This window comes from Numida meleagris, chromosome 3 (assembly GCF_002078875.1).
Source record: "Numida meleagris isolate 19003 breed g44 Domestic line chromosome 3, NumMel1.0, whole genome shotgun sequence".
NCBI classification, from domain to species: domain Eukaryota; kingdom Metazoa; phylum Chordata; class Aves; order Galliformes; family Numididae; genus Numida; species Numida meleagris.
Window position 1 is genome coordinate 32340400 of NC_034411.1, and position 23322 is coordinate 32363721.

The following is a 23322-nucleotide window of genomic DNA, read 5'->3' on the forward strand; positions in this document are numbered from 1 at the left end:
CATACAGTTATTTCTTGTTCTGTGCAGATGGAAAAGCAAGATCTTCACAGGCAGCATTAAAAGATGCTGCTCTAGAAGACAGTCCATAGACATAGGAAGGAGCAAAAATGCTGGATCAGGCAAATATGTAAATGAATGATCCAAGGGGTGGAACACCTCCCCTATAAGGACAGGCTGAGAGAGCTGGGGCTGTTCCCCCTGGAGAAGAGAATGCTCTGGGGAGACCTGAGAGAGAGCTTTCAGTATATAAAGGGGGGGACAGCTGCATTATCAGGGTCTGCTGTGACAGGACAAGGGGAAGTGGTTTCAAACTGAAAGAGGCGAGTTTTAGGTTGGACATAAGGAAGAAGTTTTTTTACAGTAAGGGCGGTGAGGCACTGGCACAGATTGCCCAGAGAGGTGGACTCCCTGTCCCCGGAGATATTCATGGTCAGGCTGGATGGGGCTCTGAGCAACCTGATGCAGCTGTAGGCGTCCCTGTTCATTGCAGGGGAGTTGGACCTTTTAAGGGTCCCTTCCAACTCAAACAATTCTATGATTTTATGGAGTCCTTGAAGGGTCAATTGTGATCCCACAGACCTTCTACAGGACCTTTTGTCACAGTCCTGTGTGACTGACTGTGACTCTGTGACAGGTACGGCTGGACCAGATGGAGTCAACGTCAGAGACAGAACTTTATTTTTGAGAGATTGCACTTCAGTGAATGCTGAAACTATTTGGAATGCCACAAGTCCCTTCAGTGTGAAAATTCTTTAGTGTAGAACCCAGAGCTTTCTGCAAGTGCAAACAGTTCTTTACCCACAGTACTTTATGAACCGTTCCAACTGAAGACAATAAATGACCACCATAACATACAGATATAAACAAATGTCTCAAGGACTAGTTTGTGGAAGTAGTAAATATGAAGATTTAGGAAAATAGACATCAGTAGGTTTAAAATTTTTTTTTTATTGTGCTGCCAAGAGCCAAATTACAAGAAACCGCCTTACAGTTAAAAAAGTAAACAAGCAATCTGCTGAACCGCAGTGCACTCCGAGTGCCACATATGCATCTAGTTTTCAGAAAATTATATCTGCATTTCTCTTACAAGAGCACAACAGGAACCAAAGTAAAAGAGTGTAATGGATACAGCACATAGGATAAATCATATCTTTAAAATAATAATAATAAAATAATAATAATAAAAAACATTTTACACCATGTCCTATATCCTGCTAATATTTTCAGAATATGGCCTTGATTGTAAAACAAAAGCAAGCATTTACAATTTCTGGATAAAGACTGCTTACTCTTATGCAAGGAATGGATGTCTTGTCTTGACAAAATCTTTGTAGTAACTGGACAGAAACATCTCTGTTTCGATATCAGATTGAGTACAAAACACTGGGGAGACCACATTTTTTCTTATTGGTGGTTGGAAATGGAAGTTACATAAGCAGAAAAAATGTTGACCCTTAATGATACACCTATTTTTTTCTTTGATGCAAACAGCTAGAACACCTTTTTGATATTCTAAAACAAACAAAAAAATTGTTAATCTTCAGATTAATAAATTAGGTCATTATAATAATAAATTAGGTTTTTTTTTTTTTTCAGTTTTTAAAGTTCAGCAACCTCTGACCAAGTATTTACAACAATACTTGAGAGTTCCTTTACAAAAAATACATTTTCTTTTCACATTAAGCATACTGGGTATCTGTGTCTCTTATGACAAGCATTTGTAAAAGAAAAAAGGCAATGCACAAATGGGTAATTAGTATAAAAGTGCCAAGACCTGTTTGGAAAGTTAACATTGTATTATACAGCCAGAGTTATAAATGAGGCAAGCTACAACAAACTTCCAGCTTAATGTGGACAATATTCCAGTAGTTGTTTCAAACAATTGTTTGAAAAAAAAAAAAAAGAAATAAAAGAAAGAAAAAAAAACAACAGAAAATCCAGGAGCTGATGGTGTTATTCTATGGAGCTGATTAGTGCTGCATGTATATTGTCATCAGTGTCTCTAGCCAATGCATTCATTAAAAAGCCTTTTTAAGGCCAAGCAGGAAAAGAAAAATAAGAAACACCCTGAAATGTAGCAAGTAGCAAGAGCAACGCTTACTGCTATAATCGTGCACGTACTGTACACACGCAAACACAAGAGTGCACACACACACACACACGCACACAAACACTTTCAAATCAAATCAAACTGTAGGTAGAATGAGATGCTCTTTTCTTGTCTTTTCTAAACTCACAAGTGATTAAGCACTGATATGGAATGCCTGTTTATCTGTTTCTGCTCTGGGTAAAATCTCTCTCAGATAAAAATACATTCAACAAGAAAAAAAATAGAAAAAATATATACTGTATACATAGTATTTTATATATACAGTATATATACGTATAGTGTACATACACATGCATGTATATATACATATGTATACCTACATGCATTTGTATATACATATATATACACAAACATACAAATACTTTTTGTTGTTTTTAGCATAATTATATTTACATAAATATTCCTATAATGCTAAAGTTTAAAGAAGCATGATCTCCTTTTTTTTTTCTGAGCTTCAAAAAAGGTGCTTGAGTAATATACAATTAAAATTAAGCAGCTTCCTAGCATGGAAGTAGTTTCTAAATCTGCATACCAGTAAATAAGAACATCAACAGGAAAAAAAAAAAAAAACAACCTTAAAACAGTCTCTTTTTTACTCTCTTTTAAGCAAGAGCTTTGTCCAACAAAAAAATATTTTTCCTTCTCCTGTATGAACAACCAGAGATTGATATCAAATAACAAAACAAAACCACAACAGACAAACAAACAAACAAAAGCCCCTGGAACTGCATGGTGTTCTTGACTTTTCCTTCCTTCCTTCAATACTGCTGTCAAAAGATCCAGTGCTCATTTCAGGAATTACTTAGGCCTCAGTCATTTGCTAACTCTGCCAAAGTCTGGCTAATCTAGCCAATCAGCTTTGAAGAAAACAAAAATAAAACAAAAAACAAAAAGCAGCACAAGGTATAATTTTGTACATCCTTAATAAACCCACCCTTTATTTTCTGCTACAACCTTTTCCTTGCTATTTCATTAACTACCGCAGCTTCTCAACATATAGAAAAATATTTGCAGCTACACCACACCTGTGATGTGACAAATTCTGTTCTATGAGTATATTACTGTAGCAACAGCTGGAAAGAAAACATCAGACCTTTTTATTATTTTTTTTTCCACCTGGGGTTAGGATTTGCTGCAACAGATGCAATTTCAGAATAACAAGAAAAGCCACTGTCCTGCTGCTCAGCAGTATTCTTTATTCATTTTCTTCTCCAGCCAAGCATGACCAGCTTTTCTTCTCTGAACTTCCTTTTACCTTATTGCCTACCCCTAGCCCCTGATTCCCCCTCCCAAAAAACCTCTATAGCTATGTTACAAGCAAATACACCTTAAGAAGTTTTAAAACTTTGGTTCTAAGAAAACACTTGGTCAGTTATCTCAAGGAAAAGTGGGAATGCTTTTTCTGGCACATTGCAGGAGTCAGAGCTCATCCCAGTAAGGTCTTAGAGCTGTACATGTAGTCACAAATCCAATACAATCCACTAAGCAAGTGCACAATTCTAGCTTTATTTTAATAGCAGACTTAGTCTCTCTCTCTCTCTCTCTCTCTCTCTCTCTCTCTCGTTCTTAAATCCTTGGTAAGGGTGCAATTCTTCAAACTGTTTGATAGAAATTATCTGCCTGTAGGTTGTTCTGTTTCTGCATGCTGTAAAATCCGCTGTATCTTGAATCTGGGTCTGCAATTCTTAGCATCCTCTGAGAACTGTCCACCTGGACCATGGTACCTTTCTTGCAGTCCACATATACCAGTTGATTGTTTAGGCAAGATGGCTGTTAAAACAGAAAGAGAACATTGAATCAGTTAATTTTTTTTTCTGTATTCGACCCACAGTTAGCAGATGTTTGTGGTACAAGCCCATAAACACAAAGGGAAATCAAATTGGCAATGAAACAGTTTGGACTCTTGCTAAGCTTGGTAAAGGTTTATGCCAAGCACAATAACAAGCCAACAGCCTCTTACAAATCACTATTATTCATCTTCTCAGCAAAGCTCTGCTATTCTCTTTTCCCAGTTAAACTGTTATCTATTAGTCTCCCACTATGCAGGGGCTCAAACTTGTTGCCTCGGAGGTGCAGGAGGTTGTTTCCAAGACTTTAAGAGCCTCTTTATAGCTGATCATTTTTGGGAACGTTTTGTTCTTGGTGACAATACCATTAGGATAATGGGAGATATATATTTTTTTAATTTTTATTTTTATTCAAGCAATTGAAGTTGATTGTCTCCTCCATTAAATGTGTGACTCTGTTACCCTAAGGAGTAATTCTATGGAAACAGTTGACTCACAGGTAAGAAAAGAGTTTACAATAAAACAAGGAATAAGAACACAAAATAAGGCCACATTTTACAATGTTAAAGTGTTATTTTATGTGACAAGAAGGAGCAGGAACAGCAGTAGACAAGATCTCCCATTTATTTCCTAGACTAAATTTGAGAACGTGTAGCAGAAGTGCAAAATCTCTCAGAGAATTGTGAAAAAACCTGTCATTCCAGAGAGAGAAGCAAGCAATATCTTTTCTTCAACAATGTACCCATCTTCTAGTGGATCTGATGTATCATTGCCCTTTAAAGACCACTTCTTCTAAAGCTCTTCAGTAAAATTATCAAATCCTGTATACTATTCTACAGCTTAGTATCTAGGTGTCAATTTTTAGATTAACATCAAAAATATATTTTTTTCTGCTTTCTCAGCATATTTAAATATTTACAAGCTGCAAAACCTTTATCCTACAGTCATCATAGAGAAAGCAGAAAGAAAACCTGATGACATGCAGCTTAAAAGGCATAATGGAGCATGTACTCCTCTGAAAAGTAGCTCTAACCCCCAAATTCCTAGGAACAACTGACTGTGGGAATATTTTTGCTCAAAATACTAAATTATTTTATTTCATTAGCATCAGGAAGATTAAAGAGATGAAAAGCTATATAGTAATGGTTTGCAATATCAGTAACAATTCTAGAAAGAGTGAAAGATATCCTCTGAAACAGTACACTTGACAGTTAAAAGTGCCACTTCATGGGACTGTGTTATCATTGGATAAGCTGAACAACAGTGTTTAGTCTATGATATTTCCAGTATAAATAAAACTTGTAATAAAAATCTTTATTCGTTTCAAATTCATTGAACTTTTTGCAACCAACCAGTGACTTTATGTTAAAATTGTCCAATACGATGCAGATATGAGAAAATGTGATGAATGTTACTAGTACTTACAGTATCTGATGTTGGACAATATTTTGAAAGGGAAAGAAGTTTAGAAAACAAAATCTTTCTCCCAAGTGATTGACTGCAGATGAGAATTGCATGCAATTATGAACACACACATAGAGTTGTTAGAGGAATTTTTTTTGGATTTTTTTGCTGAACTTGATTTCTGTCTAGTCTCCACTCATTACTGCATCAAGCAAGGAATTATTGGTTTTCATTTGATAATGAAAATAATTATTCAGGAGATTAAGGAATACCAGCAGCCTGAATGGTATAAAAAGGATTCAGGCAGAAGTTAATAACTGAGTTTGTACGATGTGAATTCAATTGCATCTCACAGAATATTCTAGTCAATCTTGTTTTTCAGAAAGGTGAGAACCTGGAAATAAGCATGAATATGGCACCTTTGTTGGAGATTTGTAGCAGGACACTGGAATCCACTGCTTTTTCTGATTGACGAGCAGAAAGACGATGATTAGTAACAGCGTTATCGTGATTGGAATTATCACCAAGACAACAGAGCTAACTGACGCATCTTCACTGGGGTGTGGTCCACTTCCACTTCTGTATTCTCCCTGGAGATGATTCATGTCTGCAAGACAAATGTGGGCATTTGACATTAGTAATGATAAATGGGCCCTGTCCATAAATAATATAAAAGTCTTAGTCACAAACCTTGTCATTCTCATGAATTTGGACCTTTTCCTCCTGAAATGTCCCTTTATTTATACAAATTAGAATAACTGAAAGCTAGTACTTGGTACAATGACTATATTAGCTTGGAAAAGGCCATCAAAAAGAGGAAATTGGATGGAATCTAAAGGAGCAATAATAAGCGGCTGTGACAGCTCAGTTGCATTCACTTCATCTTATCTGATCACAACTGAATTCCCATTTATAGAAAAATGATGCTGTGTTTCTATGCAGCAGAAAACCTGGTAGTCTTACAATGAAAAGAGTTTTTTTAATTTTTTTTTTTTTAAGCTGATAGAGCAGATCAGTCCTGTCTGTTCTCAGTTGCTGAGAAATTATTACAACACTTGCACTGCTCAGCCTGCGAAAACGGACCACTGGCAGTCTAACAGGCTCCAGTTTTTCACGTAATTTCAAAGCATGATCATTTTCAGTGACAGAATTCCCACGCAGTTTTCAGTGTGCATTTACAGTTTCTCAGCCAGGACAGACACAACCCAGCTACCAATGCCTATGAAACAAGAAAATGTTGCAATTATAAAAAGCGTAACTCTGCAGTTTTGTAAAGTACTTATTCTTCAGGTATCCTTTCTCCTAGCCACCAAGTAGTAGCATGCTTTGATATGATACTTGGATACAGAAAAAAATACATATATATAAATTTAAATAGTCCTTCAATTAGAAAAAGTTAACAAAGGGTGTGACATATAGTGTTTTCCCCTACCCTGTAGGGTAGTGTAGTTTTAAAACAAAAGGTGGATTTACACCATCAGACAACTTTAACCGTCTTGTGTCATTACACCTGAAGCGTTCCTCAGCCATTTTTCTACAATATATTAAGCGTGGGACTCGAGTGTATGGGGTGAGATTCTTTTTAGTGGTGTGAAGAATTAAATAAGGGGCAATGGACAAAAACTGTAACACAGGAAATTCCGTTCAAACATGAGGAAGAACTTCATTGTTAGGGTAACAGAGCACTGGAACAGGTTGCCCAGAGACGCTGTGGAACCTCCTTCTCTGGAGATAGTCAAGACCCATCTGGACACTTTCCTGTGCAACCTACTGTATGGGACCTGCTTTAGCAGGGGGTTGAACTTGATCATCTCCAGAGGTCCCTTCCAACCCCTACAATTCTGTGAAGGTATTGTATGTTCTTCTGTTTTTATCTTTTAATACAAGAATGTCAAATGGACCACATCAAAGTTCATTGAATCAATGGCATGATAGCATCCTGCTTTCTAGCTTTTGTATGAAAAAGACACTTCAGAATCACTCCTCATTCATCAGTTTATCATATTCATAACTTCACAGAACACCTTCATACCAACACAGATGTCTCTTCCAAGCTGAAGATGTAATGATAAAGAGATCAAAGTATAGTTTAATAGACTGAGTCCTCTTTGCTCCAAACAAATGCATGTAACAGTTACAGTACTGAATAATATTCTCAGATAACCATCTTTTTCAAAGCATTACACAGATGCTACCACAACTGAAAAAAATAAGCACATTAAAACATGGGGAATTGTCACAGACCTACGTTAGCCCCATTTATATTATATTATTTATATTTAGATCTTACCTCTGTGAATGTGGATGATGTCATTTTCACTTGGTGTTGACCAGTTTGGCACTTCTAGTTCAACATCTCCTCGATGATTTGTCTTCTCAATAGGGATGTTAGTAGGTTCAGGTACATACATCTCTGCAAAATGAAATGAATGTCTTCCATAAATTACAAGCTTCCTAACTTTCTGGTGCTGCTCTTAAATCAGAAGATACATCTGGCTATCTGCAGTGCTTTGTACTATCAATTTTTTCATTTGTTTTAGAATTTTCACCATTACAACTATGGGATTTTGTTTTAATTTGACCTAATATCTTTAATTTGTGTTAAAAAAATTCCACTGTATACAAGATACATGCATGTTGCCATAATCATTATAGTAACGTAAAAGGAATGATCTAGTCCTGTAAACAAATTTTTGCTTTTTAAAATACCATTTCAGAATATATACTTTACTAAGCCTTGCTTTGTGATACTAAATAACAAAAATGCAAGACAGGGCTACATCCTTCCAGCTGATACATAACTGACAATTTCTGGTTCCTTTGCTTTCCTTTTTTTTCTTTTCTTTTTTTTTCCCCTGCAATCCCCAAAATAGGAGAATTGAAAGAGAGGCTACTGCTGAATTGTCCTGCAAAAAGTAGTTACTAACTGACTCAATAAGAAGGACAAACACCTGCAAAAATGTGTCAGGGCTAACATTAAAAAGCAGTTGCAATTCTTATGTCTCGTGTCCACAGCAAAGACAATTTCATATTATATACATATCAAGTTAAAATGATATGTCAGTAATGAAATATTTGAAAAGTAGTGACAGACCTAGAAGGGACAGAAAATGTTAATTGCTGACCAAATATGCAGAAGTGCAAAAATATTCATTGTCTTACTTCATTAATTTATTTTTATTATTTTGTACACCAACAGCAGATGCAAAAGAAAAAAGCAATTTTTGAATTAGAGCAAATAAAATTCAAACTATACGTTTGCACAATATGCCCATCTGTTATTCATATTCCTGAAGCCTACACGTCTCTGTGACACCATTCAATATGGACAGATGTTCAAAAACCAATAAAAAAAACTGGTTGTCAGTCCTGGAAAACAGCATTGCAATCACCTAAGTTGTTACATCACATTACCTGGACACATGGGACAGCAGCTTCCCTCCACGTTGATGGGTTCAGCACAGGGGAGGGGTGGGCAGCTGACAGTGGAACAGAGAGTCTGGCCCTGCAGGCAGTAGCAGTGCGTGCAGCTGTCGATGTCCCAGCGTTCCTCATCTGCGTATGTTTTTCCATTGAAGTGGCAGACCACTTTCTTTGGTACTGTATCTTCTGTTGAAGGAAAGCAGAGCAGTGTTGGGATGGCCAACTGCACAAAGACCTGATCTTTTCCGAAAATATGGTAGTGAAAAAATAGCTAAGAAGAAATCCCAGGTATAATTAAAAGACCCTCTCCACATCTTTCAAAGATTTTTCAGAAGTATAATTTCTGCTTCTTTATGAAGTACATGATCAGCCCACACTGATGCCTCTCATCTTCCTCATGCAAGAGGCTAGAAGATGGATGACTGGGACATGATACAGTGATATTAAAAGTACTGTGAAAATTAAGAAAAAACAAGAGAAACATTTTTTTTTTTTGACTGTTTGAGACTCATCCTTCTCTTCTTTTCCTAGTAAATCCTATTTAAATGTTATTTAAGAAAAAAGCCAACCTACAGTTCTAATTATCAAGATCCAAGACAGACAAACTCAGTCCGGAATACTTCAAGATAAGACTACGCAGGATGCCAAGAAGAATGAAGCAACTCTCAAGTGATGTAACTAGAAGAGTTTTGACTATTTATTATGATAAAACAGATATGAAGGGGATTTGATTATTCTCTGTAACGACATCAATGGGAGTTCCCAGGAAAAGGGGAGCAACCATGTTTTTTCATGGTCAGTATTATATAAGTTGGAAATTGGCATGATTGTAACCCTCAAAAAAGTGAGGTTAGGTTCCAGAACACTTTTTCCAAAGACTCAGAGCTACAAAACTAGCAATTTTTCAGACAGATTTTGACACATTATGTAATAGAGACCCGGATGTGGTGCAGAAAGTAGGTCTTGGGAAAACACTTAAAAGCAGCACTCATTTTCTGCTTGAACATTCAATACATCTTTATTTTAATGCTGATTCCTACGCAAGCCTTTCAGATTGCCTGTATATACCTTCTGTTTCACTGAGAAGATGATCATGAATTGCTTAACTTAGGATGTCTATTTGCTGCTATAGCATTTTACAGACTATCAAACAAACAAAAACCAGTACACAGCAGAACCTCCAAAGCCCAGACAGAACCTCATTTTCATCATAGCTTCTCACTACCTTTTTCTGCTAGAGGCAGAAGTTATTATGAAGAAATATGGCAAGGATACTGGATTTGCAGATTAAACAAATGCATGAGACAGCAGAACCAAATTGCAAAGAAACTTACTAATCTGTTGGAGAAATGCTGGTTTAGTATGCATACAGATTAGTGTACAAATATGTTAGAATTACCTCCCAAATATAAATACAAATCCGCATTAAATATTTTGGCCATCATTACAGATTTTATTTAGAGACAACAGACTAATATCATCTAGAATAAAAAGGTTTGCAGTCAGCAGACCAATGTCATATATCTGGACACAGTAAATTCAAATACAGAAGAAGACTACTGAGTATTATTGAGAAAATAGTAATGAAAGCATCTGAAAAGCTTAAAAGTTCCAGAGGGCCTTGGTTTGGGCATCCATGTGCCCATGGATGTAAACATGGGTCCCGACCTCTTCAAGTAAAAGATTTCTACATGAATATGGGATAAAGGATAGATACAGGAAAGGAGGAGTGGGAGGAAAAGGTGGTCAAAAGCTTCAAAAAATGCATAAAATTTCAGTTTAAAAAAGATTACTTTAGTGTTAAAAGTGTTCACAAAGAGCCAGTGAAGCCCTGTTTAGGTGAGGATGTAGGTATGGCAAGGGAGAGAGAGAGAAGCACAGTCTGAGTAGTCCGCTATTTCTTACTCTCTATCCAGAACTAAAGCTGAGCACTCCCTGTCCACCCTGGGCTGATCTACTCCCAGAAATGTTACCTTGCCTCACTCAGGACAGCTTCTTCAAGTCTGCAGCCTTGTTGGCTGGATGGCTGGAGAAGTCCTTTAACTTGCTCAGGTTTCGTGAGTTTATACAGAACACATGAAAATTTAACACATACAGTGTTTTTTAGAAAAACGAACAAAGAAACTCAGAGTAGCTGTGATGGACCTCTGAACCTTAAAAGGAAGATCCTGTGCATCTCTCCTGCTTAATGCCCATCTCTACAAGAGTATAAACACAGGATAAAGACAAAGGCTACAACACCAACAAGCACTCGAGAAGAGTGAAAACAAAGGAGAAGTACAGTGAGAAACCCACATAGAAGAATGCAATTCAAAAGAGATTGTGCAGCTCTACTTGTCTTTTCTCAAATTTCCTCTGACTTCACCAGGAAATCAAACGCATCTTGTAAACATACAAAGTCAATGCTGTTTTCCGCATAAGACTAATATTTTCACTCATCAAATGGATATCCCTTTATCCTCTCCAAGGAAGATGGTTATATTTCCCAATTAATCTTTCTTTGCACAACAAAAAAAAATGTTGAACACAGGATGAATTTGAGGATTCAGAAAACAACAAAGCATCCAAGGCCTGCAAGATTTTGAATTTAAATCTGAGCTAACTTGTTAGACAGGAACAAGATCTGGATCCAGAAAAAAGCAGAATAAAATACAGTGCTAAAATCCAGCATCATTTTTGAAATTCCAAAAAATGAAGACGGCTTGTTACTACAGTTTGCCTACTAAATACTTCATCAGCTATTACGTGAAAATAGGAAGGAAGAATCTCTACCAAGATGTTCTTCATAGTTCTCAAGAAATGAGCAAAGAAGTGAGAAACACAAAGGTTTCATTCTGCTTTCTGTGAAATGTCATATGCTTCTGTTTATTGTCTGCAGTTACAATATTTTATTTGCTGTATTGCATATCTTGTTATAACATATATCTTATCTGTCAGATCTTCCTTTAGATCCTCAAGTCTGTATGAAAACTACATTTTTATCTTCCTGCACTTGTATCTCAAAACTGCAAATAATGATCCTCAAAGCTCCCCATGAAGATTTTAATCTTCAGTTCAACAGAAGGCACAGATTGTACTTCCCCAAAGCAGGAAAACATATTTCAAAAAATCTGGAAATAAATCTTTCTTATTCCCAAGATGGGAGTAGCAAGTTATCGACTATTTTTATTTGCTCACCAATACAGTAAGGACAACACTGTCCCTTTCTCAAAACAGGTCTTTCACAGGATACTGGTGGGCAAGACTCAGAGTAGCATCTAATTACACCATCCATGCAGACGCAGCTAGTGCAGACATTGGGCTTCCAAGACTCAGCTGTCAGAAAAATATCTCCTTCATCATTTTTGCAGTAACTGGGCATGCTCACGTTGCTTGATAAAGAAGGTTGAAGAGGCTCATCTGTAAATACAAACAGATTAAGTTAGTTAACTTACAGTAGCTAACTTATTTAATGTTTCTTCTACATAGGGTTCACCCTTGTCATGCATGCCTATTCAGTCCCTGCAGTTGATAAGGATCTCATATGCTCTAGAATAAAGTTGATGTAAACCTTTATCAAGTTTACTCAAAAAAAAAAAAAAAAGACAAAAAAAAAGAGAGCGAAATCATCAAATGACCATTATCAGAAGCAGCCTCTCAGAAAGGGACTCTGAATGTTCTAAAGGGAGGTGCATATAGGAATTCACCTTAAATCAGAGATACTGAGTTTTAAGTCTAAAAGCTGAATCCCAGATTCAGTTCAAGGTCTTCTGTGATGCAAAGTCAAAAGCTATTATGCTGCTATCATCTTCACCAGACTTATAGGAGATAATTATAAGCTGTGGAGAAACAGATGGAGCTTGATCAGGCTTCATCTTGATGCTGATGTGTCTGCTTTGATTCTCATGCACTCACACGGGGGAGATATTTCTGCAATGAAGCTGTATCTTAACAGACATCATAGATCCAGAAATATGAGTGTAGGTGCAGAGAACATGTATGAAAGAACATTAAAAGATTTGAAGGGGACTCAGATCAGGTTTTCAATCTAACTATGTAAAATAGGAGACTAAACTTCTAATGTAGCCAGTGAAGAAGGATGAACCTCTCCAAACAGTATTTTGAAGTTAAAATAAATGTTCGCAGTTATTAATAATTAGAAAAATGGGAGTCTGGAGAACAGCCTAACATTTCCACTGAAAATATGTTGTCAGAAAAAATAACAACTCCCAAACCAACAAACACCCTGTGGAAGAAATGGCAAAGCCTAGTTTTTTCAAGTAAAATGTTTAGATTTTGTTTTTAATAAAGAAAAATATTTTCTCAATGAGTTTACATACAGATCCTAGGTTTGTATTGAATTTCCACTCTAATAAACCCCATTTGCTATGTAAAACAGGAATTCACATTTATTTATAATTGTATCCCTGTCCCTAGGGAAAAGCAAATCCTGTTACCTTCTTGACACTGTGGGGCAGTCTACTGCTGGGCTGGAATGGTTTGATATTAGTCAGCTGCCTTCAAGTCACTCTCAAATCATATCAAGTGAAGATAAAAACAGCAAATGTTCTTTCGTGACCAAATTCCAAATATCCAACCCTTACATTATTAGATTTCCCTCAGAGTTGGTGTCCAAACTTGAGGACCACAATTCCTCTAGCAGATAAGATAACTCTTGCACACAGTCAAACTTTGCAGTCAAAAGGGGAGGACTGCAGGCTTACTCTCCAAAATGCTAAAGGAAAAAGGCAAAGCAACACGGAACTGCGCACATACAGAAACAACTAACATTCATATCATACATTCTAAAATCAAGAAAAGACTGATGAAAACTAGTTGACAATGTATACCTGGGCACTGAGGACAGCAGGAGTCCTGTGTGCGCGTGGGGTTTTGACAAAGAAGAGGAGGACAGACTTCAGTCTCACACAGAACTCGTCCACTGTGGCATGTGCACTGCGTGCAAGAATCAATGTTCCATGTTTCTCCTTCTACAAAGTATTCCCCACCAGGAGCATGACAGATTGATGGACTGGTGAGCTCTGGCTTCTGCACAATTACTTCATCTGGAAAAAACAGAACTGGAAGATAAGCAAAATCAACCGTGATTCCAACAATTAAAACATATACTCAACCTTTTATTTCTCATTGTGATTTTAGAAAATATTAGGATTAACAAAACCAGCTATAAATCCACTCCTAAAGAAACTCTTTTTAACTCCATGTCACTTACTTGTATCTCATTGAAAATGTAAAAAAAAAAAGAAAATGATGAACAATAAACTTGGGAATCAATCTGAATAAATGCTGGTTAATATAAATCAGAGATAACCAAGTATTCTTAGAACTTTGGAAAGAAATCAAACCAATCTATGGCATAGAAATTCCAAGAGACAACTGTCATTTTCTGAAAATTTATTCCAATTGCACAATTTCTTAATTGCTAAATATTAACATAAATGCAGTTCCTGAAAGGATGGATAAGTATGTACTCAGTCTGGGATTTGAGAAGATTCAACTGCCTGCCATAAAATTGACACTATTTGTGTCTGTAACATTCAATGCCAGACTGAAAACAAAAACAGATAATCTCCACCCGTAGTCCCTAAAAACTTAAAAACACTTAACACCAGTGGAAATATGTCACTGAAAGATTGTTTCATAAGGAAAAATTAAAAATTAAAAAAATAATCTGCAGTACTGACTGAAGTAAAAACAGTACCCAAGATAAGCCCAATCTTAGCTCCTTTTCACACAGTTAATTACATCAAGTCTACAACCCTAGCCAAAGACTCATCCAGCCTGGATTAGAAATCCAGACAGTTAGAGAATGGATCTGACCTCCTTCAAGTTGAACCCCTCATCAGCATGAGCATCTTCCAATCACTAGGTCATTAAAAAAAATGGGGGAAGCTCTCTTCACCAACAGGTGTTTTAAAAATAAAAAAAAAGAGACCTGTCCTGCATTTAGACAATGTTTAAACAATTATCATAAATAAAATTCTGCCATGGACTACACTTGCACAGCCTGGTTAAAAAGCTCCCACTGTACATAATGAATGAACTTCAAAACAAGAACTTTGCAATCCTTCCTAATAAATTCAAATAGATGACGGCTTATTATGCTGGTTGCTGTGGACCTGAGATGAGCCAATCAGCTTTCTCCATGCATTGCATACAGGAATAAAGTTGCCCCACTTAACATGCTTTATTCAAGTCCATGAGCCATGAGTTTAACCTGTTCCAACGTGAAGCTTCAGGCTTGTAAGTGCATATTGTTCTTCAGCCTGAATTCAACCCAACTGATATTGGACATTAAGAACCGAGCTCCCCCAGAATTCCTGTGCTATGAAGGGAAGGAATTAGAAAGTGACCTCCAGGTAATGATTCAGTATCTCTAAACCACTTTCTGTAGGTCCTTCTCTCCTACTTTAGTCATTTGGATAGCCCAAGGCTAACAAAGTGCGTGTGCTTCTCACCACATTCTTAGTAATGTTGTATTTGTCTGATGAATTAAGCTTGTGCCCTTTGCTCCATGGTGCTGCTTCATAGAAGATGTCCAGTTCCATCGCTTGCTTTCTCTTCCGGAGAATGACAGGTACAGCTCAAGAAAATAGACTCAGGCTGATCTTGCCCTGATCAGAAAGTACTTGTGTATTTCTTCCTTCATGGAATTATCTCATCTATCAGTGATTTGCTTATGTCTCCTTTTTCCCACTGCATACATTTCTGAACAGCAAATAGGATTCAGTAGCATTTACCACACTTGAAGTGACAGCTAGTCTGCTGCCCTGTCACTGTCTAACTTACTTCAGCAGGAACAATCTATTACATTTTATGCAATAACATCCAAAGTCAGGCAAGCTTTGCATTAAGTTCTTTGCAAAGTCACAGCTTATATACTGCTTGTAATCATAAATGCATAGCCAGAGAGTACTGTTGTATGTATGGTACTGCTTACAGCTCCCTTACCAGCATTGGTATTGATATATTATTGCAATTGAGTTTCTGCAAATGTGCAATTACTATATTCCTGATGGAGTAACTAGCAAGGCAGGCGCACGGCCTTTCTGAGAAGCATGGTTCTGCAAAACACTAGAAGTTAATGACTTTCTAAATCTTGCAGGAAACCTGGAGCTTTCCATAAGAATTGGGACAATCCACTTAAATCTCATAATTAATATATAGAAGCATGGTGTTAATGAGTGTTTTAGCAAAGTATTTCTCGTTCTGTTGAAAACCAAATATGAAATTGCACATAAACAAGTTTTTCAGTCTGAAAAGAGATCTCTGAGAGCTGCCACTTCCTTGTCAGTAGGCTAAAAGTGTGATTTAAAACTCACTACATCAGGACTGCTAATTATTTATGTTAGATACATTGGACTGTCACGCTCACAACCTCACAATTGCAACTGCATTCCTCTGTTGAAAGCCATGATATTGATTTAATAGCATCAGTGTGGAATCAATAGATTGCAAACTAAAATCAGAAGTACTCAGCAAACGAACAGAAAACCTTGGAGAAAGAGAACCCCTCTGGAACAAATTTGGCCATATTAATACACTCGTGTAATGAACTGAAAGAAATTAATCTCTAGTTGCCCTAGCACTGAAAGAATTTGCACCAAGTATGGCTTTGTTAGCACAGAAACTAGATGACAGGTACCCTGTAAGGAGCAAAGGATGTTAGGGAGAGAAATCTATGTAGATAGTATATCTCAAAGAAATGGACTCTGCCAGGATAACACTACGCTCTGGTGTGGCAAAAATCTTGGATACAAACTCATAAAATGAGCCAGATGCTTAATAATGGAAGAGAAGGAAGCAAGTAAAGGATGGATCCTCAAGTGTGCATAAACAGAGAGAGAGTAACTTTCCTTGTGTTTCCAAGTCACCTAACAATTTCATTAATGGTTGTCCTTAATAAGATGCTAAACAGAAATTGCTCAGCCTCAGTAACCATTGCTGAATTACTTAATATTAGAAATAGTTCTGGCTCTGTAAAAAAAACTGTGCCAAAAGCAACACCATGGCAGGCACTGGAACCACAGACACTACGCCCAGCCTCAATACTATGAGCAAGTGGTACATGCTGAGAGAGGCTGAAAGGCAGACAGTGTGCAACACAGTGCGAAATGCATCGAAGATCACCATTCGTTGAAGCAATCTGAAGAAATCTATCATCTGGGGCTGTTCGGGCTGGAGAAGAGAAGGCTCCAGGGAGACCTGAGAGTGACCTTTCAGTATCTGAAGGGGGTATAAGAAGGAAGGGGACAGACTCTTTATAGCAGGATCTGTTGCGATAGGACAAGGGGAAATGGTTTCAACCTAAAAGAGGGGAGACTTAGATTGGATTTGAGGAAGAAGTTTTTTATAATAGGGGTGGTGAGGCACCGGAACAGGCTGCTCAGAGAGGTGATGGATGCCCCATTCTTGGAGACATTCAAGGTCAGGCTGGATGGGGCTCTGAGCACCTGATGTAGCTGTAGGTGTCGCTGTTCATTGCAGGGGAGTTGGATCAGATGGCTTTTAAGGGTCCTTTCCAACTCAAAAGATTCTATGATTCTATAATCTTATGATGTTCTAAGAAGGATACACTCTTTTCTGTCACTTTCAGTAAGAGGATTTAGCTACATGTTTTGCTCCTAAGATTCCTGTTCTTTTCAAGGAATTTGAAACCATTCATAATTGCTTGAATCTTGCAAGTGCTTTCTTACTGTTTCGTTATTCCTATTAGCACCACAAGCCTTGTTCCTACTTGTAACATGACTTATGATCAGGTCATAGACAATACCACACTACTACAAACTAACCTATTCAGCATATAAAATACAGTAGGAATCAATCTGAAGACAGAGGGAATTACTCATAACATCTGTCCACACTCTAATACTGTAAAGTCCTTTCATAGATGTTTTCCATTTTATCACTTCTTATTACAACTCTGTTGGAATGCAGCATTTATTGTACTGGCCTTCTCCCTGAAAGAATTAAAATAATTTTCTACTGCTGGTGGTAGCGGAACATTCCCTCAGAACACAGAATCATGATGTTCAATCGCTAAAGACATATCTTTAAAAGTCTACTCTTCTGAGAAGCTGGCAAACAGAGATGAATTTTAATAAAATTACACTTCAAAATAAAAAAGAAAATGCAATATCTTATTATATTTGCTATTATAGCTAATATAAACTGGAAACTTTTTCTTGTTTAAGGATTTCAGTGCATCAAAGATTAACATTAGGACCTACATCATGCACATGTTTCATATATTCAAGTAACCATTTTTCAGATTTGAGATCTCAATGAAAGCCACTCATGATGTTATATTTGGACACAGAAACCTTCACTTATACTTATTACTGAATGAGTTTTCATGTATTAGGAAACACCACAAATATGTGAAAAGAAACCCAATTACAAAGAACACACAAGACAGCACATTACCTGGACATGATGGGCAACACTGCCCTGGATGTATGGTGGGGTTGCCACAATTAGGAACAGGGCAGGTGATCAAGGCACACATTTCCCGTCCATTGTGACAGTAACATTCCCTGCATCCATCGTGCCAGCTCTCCTCATTTTCATGTCGGCGCCCATCCATTGACAGGCAAGAGCCTGTTTTAACTGGAGGCATAAGGGAAGCAGTTGCCTCTGCAAGAAGACAAAAGAAAATGTAATTTCCTAATAAGCATGTGTTGTTTAGAAAAATATAAATACTATATGCCTGGCTTCCATTTATTTTTAAAGAACATATGAGATCAAGTGATGAATTTACATTTAGAAATAAAGTACACTTGAGACATATGAAGTAATTCAAAGGTATACTGAAAGGCGTGGTAAGACACAGTAGAATTTATTTCATTGAAAAATAGGATCGCTTCTTTCTGTTGTGCTTATACTGTCTTTAATTATGCAGTAATGCAGTACTGGCTAAATAACGTAAGGAAATGGTAGAAAACATGAGGCATATTTAAAATTAAACAGAATAGTTTTAGATATTATCTGTAATGCAAGTACTTGATAGCTAGTAGAATATAAAAGTATTTACAAAAGCTAAGGATGGCCCTACACGTACCATGAATTAAAAAAAATTACAAGCAGGTTCTAAAAGGGTCATGCTAGATACTGGAAATATTTCATAAAACACTACCTACAAGAAATTATTTGTGTTAGTTATTATAAATGATGTTCGGAAGATGGCTGCTCTGACATTTTTATCCCTCGTTCCTGGGTTTTATTGAGAAGAAAATACAATAGTTTGGACTGCTGTGCTACTTGCTGTCAGGCTTTTGGTCTAGGGAGGATACAGTCTTATTTGGATCTTAAGGGGTATTTAAGTGCAGAAGGACTCAGCCTCAATATATTCTCTGTTAATCAGCAGAGTGAATTTAGATCCTAACAATCCCTCATCCACATCATCATGATGGAGGATTTTGGATCAGTTTGTCAGTGAACTGACTTGCTTTCAGTGGTACATCAACAGTTACATATGTAAAGCTGTTTTTATTAGTACACTTGTCAATTATTCATTTTAAAAATTGGTGCAGAATGAGAAGAACTGTTAAAATGTGTTTCTAGCTAATAAAAAAAATCACAAACCCATCAAAAAACTAACAGCACTCCAGCTGTGGTGGATCTATCAATGGTGGCCTAGGAATGACAAGCAGATGTATGAAGTGGGTTTGATGTACATCATTTGAGTAAGAACTCAATGCACAGATATTGCACTAGTATGCTGTTTTGTGAAATGTAGAAAAAAGGCAAATGGGTACAGTACTTCTAAAAGCAAATTTCATCTTATTGCTTTGAACAGAAACAATATGAAACAGCTGCATACAGTTACTACACATTCAAACTGTAATATCCGATGATATATAGATTCCTTTTTGAATTGTCCTACATTAAAATCATTACTGATAAATCATTACTGATAAATGTTTTAAAATACCTGAGGTACTCAGCCTTTTTTTTTTTTTTACTAAGACATTCTTATGTCTACTCCTGAATTTGGAAAAGCAAACCAAGCATATAAGCAGATACTCAAGATTAACACAACAGTTTGAGATCGTTTTCACTTTTCAGTTTTTAATTAAAAGTTGTACAAAAGGAAATACTTAAAGAGGAAGCCAAGTTCCCAAATACAAAATGAGAATAACTCAATACCCAGAGGTATGGCTGAAAAAAACCTGAGAATTATAGTAGCTTACAAGGAAAATATGAGTCAGGAGTGTTACACCGCTGCAGAAAATGCAAGTTCAGCCTAAGGTACAGAATGGGAGTATTGGAAGTTTAAATGCAGCACTACTATCTGTACCAGTTGGAATTTTTTTGCTGCTGCAAAAGTGCAGCATACAGCTTCAGAACTGTGAAGAGAGATGACGAGAACTAGGTGTCGCTGACTTTGAAAATAATACATTTAGGAGTCTCTAATCATAAACCTTTAAATATTGTCAGAATTCTAAAGGGATCAATTGGTGATCAATTGTTCCCTGAGTCTGCTGAGCTTAGGAAAATAAGTAGATGGTTTAATTCTCAGAAAGGGAGATGGAAATATAAGAAAATTCATTTTGAAGTGTCTTATATTGGTAGCCACAGGAAAATATAAGAGAGTTTGGAGTGGATTTTTTTTTTTTTTTTTGAGATTGGATGTTCTTAAGAAGTGAAATCATAGACAAACATCTGTTGAGGATTATCCAGACACACTTGGCATTATGTGAGGGCAGAGAAATGGACTCATTATTATAAGAGGACTATCCGACCTCTGTATTTCTACAGTTCTACTTTTACTTACTCTAGCATAAGTTAATTCCAGAAGAGGCAGGTTAGAATGTGGAACTAATTCACAGACAGGTTACTTACCAATTCATTCATCCTACTTAGGAATTTTGGATCAAAGTTTTAACAAAGACTCCTAGCTCCCCCAGAACATACTGATGATTGCTCTAAATATTCTTGAATGAGTTGCTAATGATCACATCATTTAAGGGATAGTTCATGATGCTCCGGCGTTTGATCTCAGGATATTTTGTTTTCACAAATAAAACAGAATACATTCCAGGGGACAATGTGATAAATCTTTTTTTTTTTTAAACACAGGAGAGTGAGATCAATATTTGAAAACTCAAGCAGTGAAAAACATCAGAGGTAATAATGAATCTAAAGTATAAACAAATCTCTGAAGTATCTCAGTAAATACCCAGAGGCTCTGAAATCTCATAGAAGTACTTTTGTGAAAATTTTATATTTAAGAATTTCTTAAATTAGACTACTAGAATTTTACATGGACTTATTATACGGTATTTCAATTCTTACAGGTTCTGTGTAGCATTCCTTTGATCTGGCTTTCAACTGCTTTGAAAACAAGTCACAGTGATAAGTGGCAACACCTACCTCTGCATTTGCAGATAACACACCCGTGGCTGTTCTGCTGGAAGCCCATGGGGCAGATTTTACCACAAGGCATTTCCGGGCATTTCTTACACCGACAAATTTCACAGCCATGCTTGTTCTTCCTAGATTACCAAAATAATTTGTAAAAGGTCAGCATGATACCTTAAATGTCTAAATGTCACGGTTAAAGCAAAAGCAACCTTTAAAGTGACTGATAAAGTAAAGAAAATTGTCTTTAACATTCACACTTACTTTCAGTATGCACATCACCGTTGCTGGCATGTTCTCTTCTCATGTGAATGGCAACAGGCATTTGGTAGTTTTAAGCCAGATATATTATAGCAGATAATACAGATCTATATGCTTTTGACTCATGAATGTACTATATTACTATAAGACTACATAATTTCAGTGCTAAAGTGAGATTTGAAATAAAATGATCTTAAAATATTTACTACAATTTTTGACCTTCATGATACGAATTGTTATACTGATGGTTATCATTAACATTATCCAATTTGCTAATATCCGTGCCCTTATTAATATATTTTGTAGTCAATGACAAGATTATTGTGCTTATTTTCTTTTTTTAAAAAATAAAAAACATAAAATAGTATTATTAAACATCAAACATTTAAAAAAAACAACCAAACATTTTAGATAATTAAACTACATGCTTCATCTAAAAGCAGAATTTAATTTGATGATTTTCAAATTAGCTTTAGAATGTTTCGAGTTCAGTTTATGTGTACAAAAATGCAACTGAAAGACCATACCAAAGATAGGGCTCCTGATGCAGTAGCACGAGCCTCAAATCATCTCGCTTTTAAGGCACCTTATCTTACTCTATGCTACCATACCATGCTTATTATTATTTGCTATAATTTGTACAGTCCCGTTTAGAATCATAGAATCATAGAATTAGCTAGGTTGGAAAAGACCTACAAGATCATCCAGTCCAACCATCCACCTACCACCAATAACCCCACTAGACCATGTCTCTCAACACTATATCTAAACGTTTCTTGAACACCTCCAGGGACGGTGACTCAACCACCTCCCTGGGCAGCCCATTCCAGCGCCTGACCACTCTTTCAGAAAAGTAGTGTTTCCTAATGTCCAACCTAAATCTCCCCTGGCGCAGCTTGAGGCCATTACCTGATAATTCACACAGATTTACTAATATAACTGTTATATGCATACTTTAGTTAGAAAAAAAGAGAAAAAAGCGTGTGTTTCAACTTACTGAAGTACACAAAGCACACAGAAATTTGTAATTTTCCTCAGTAATCAATACTAAGTCAGTATACTAAGTCAATATACTAAGTCAGTCACATGTAGAGGGTAAAAATGACTACTCTTAACTACAGGGAGTACAATTCTGTGATAGATTTAACGTTATCTTTTTATAAGACCTTCTATTTAAAGATGAACCACATAGTTCGGTGCCAGCCCACAGAGCAGTCTTGAAGGGCATTATGCTTGTTCATGATCTCAAAAACGAAGCCTGCAGTTGCAAATGTCTTCTCTCACTAGGCAAATAATGTCTTATATACAACATGGCATCCATATCTTAAAATTAAGATACTTACACAGTATGAGGATCATATTTAATTCTCTACTTTTTAGGACTCTGTAAACAGAAATTACCACTATTGATCACAACATGTGAGAGAAGAAAGATGGGGAAATGTCTGGGCAAGTTATTCAGTGGTTTGGATGCAAGTACTCTTTGAGTCAATGCCCAATATGGGTGTCATATCTAGGAATTCAAATGAATAGATGCAAGATTCAACATTGACACTTTTCATCTTTAATCATGTTTGCCATTTTTCTTCCTCATCATTAAATTCCAAATGTTTTCTTTTTCTGAAAAACCTTTCCTCTGATCCAATATGACAACCCTTACGCTTCTTTAATAGCAGCAGCTTTCTATAACTATCACCTTCCTTCTCGTTATTTAACATTTTATTCAGAAAAGCAGATAAATCACAGTCTATAAAAGAGACCTTGAAAGTCAGACATCTCAAACCAAGTAAGAAGTTTCTGAACTTACAAAGAGCTCAGTTCTGTTTAGATGAAACAGCTAACTTCACTGCAAAGCTAATAATACTAACAAGTAGAATAGAAGAGTAGAGAAAATTTTTTTTAAGCTTTAAGAGATTTCATCTCAGATTTTGTGTTTGCTCATTTAAACGGCTCAAACTTCACCCTCCCCTGAAA

The 23322-nt window shown here is 36.5% G+C and overlaps 1 protein-coding gene across 1 annotated transcript in view; it reads right to left on the bottom strand.

Annotated features, from left to right (window-relative positions):
• Nucleotides 929–23322, bottom strand: part of CRIM1 (cysteine rich transmembrane BMP regulator 1) — a 172986-nt gene continuing 150592 nt past the window's right edge. The window contains exons 9-16 of the mRNA XM_021389763.1: nucleotides 21100–21221; nucleotides 18151–18360; nucleotides 13554–13784; nucleotides 11902–12123; nucleotides 8716–8910; nucleotides 7592–7714; nucleotides 5721–5908; nucleotides 929–3880 (exon numbers count right to left, since the gene is read on the bottom strand). Coding sequence (XP_021245438.1) covers nucleotides 3704–3880; nucleotides 5721–5908; nucleotides 7592–7714; nucleotides 8716–8910; nucleotides 11902–12123; nucleotides 13554–13784; nucleotides 18151–18360; nucleotides 21100–21221 — 1468 coding nt within the window. The 3' untranslated portion in view covers nucleotides 929–3703. The remainder of the gene's footprint in view (nucleotides 3881–5720; nucleotides 5909–7591; nucleotides 7715–8715; nucleotides 8911–11901; nucleotides 12124–13553; nucleotides 13785–18150; nucleotides 18361–21099; nucleotides 21222–23322) is intronic.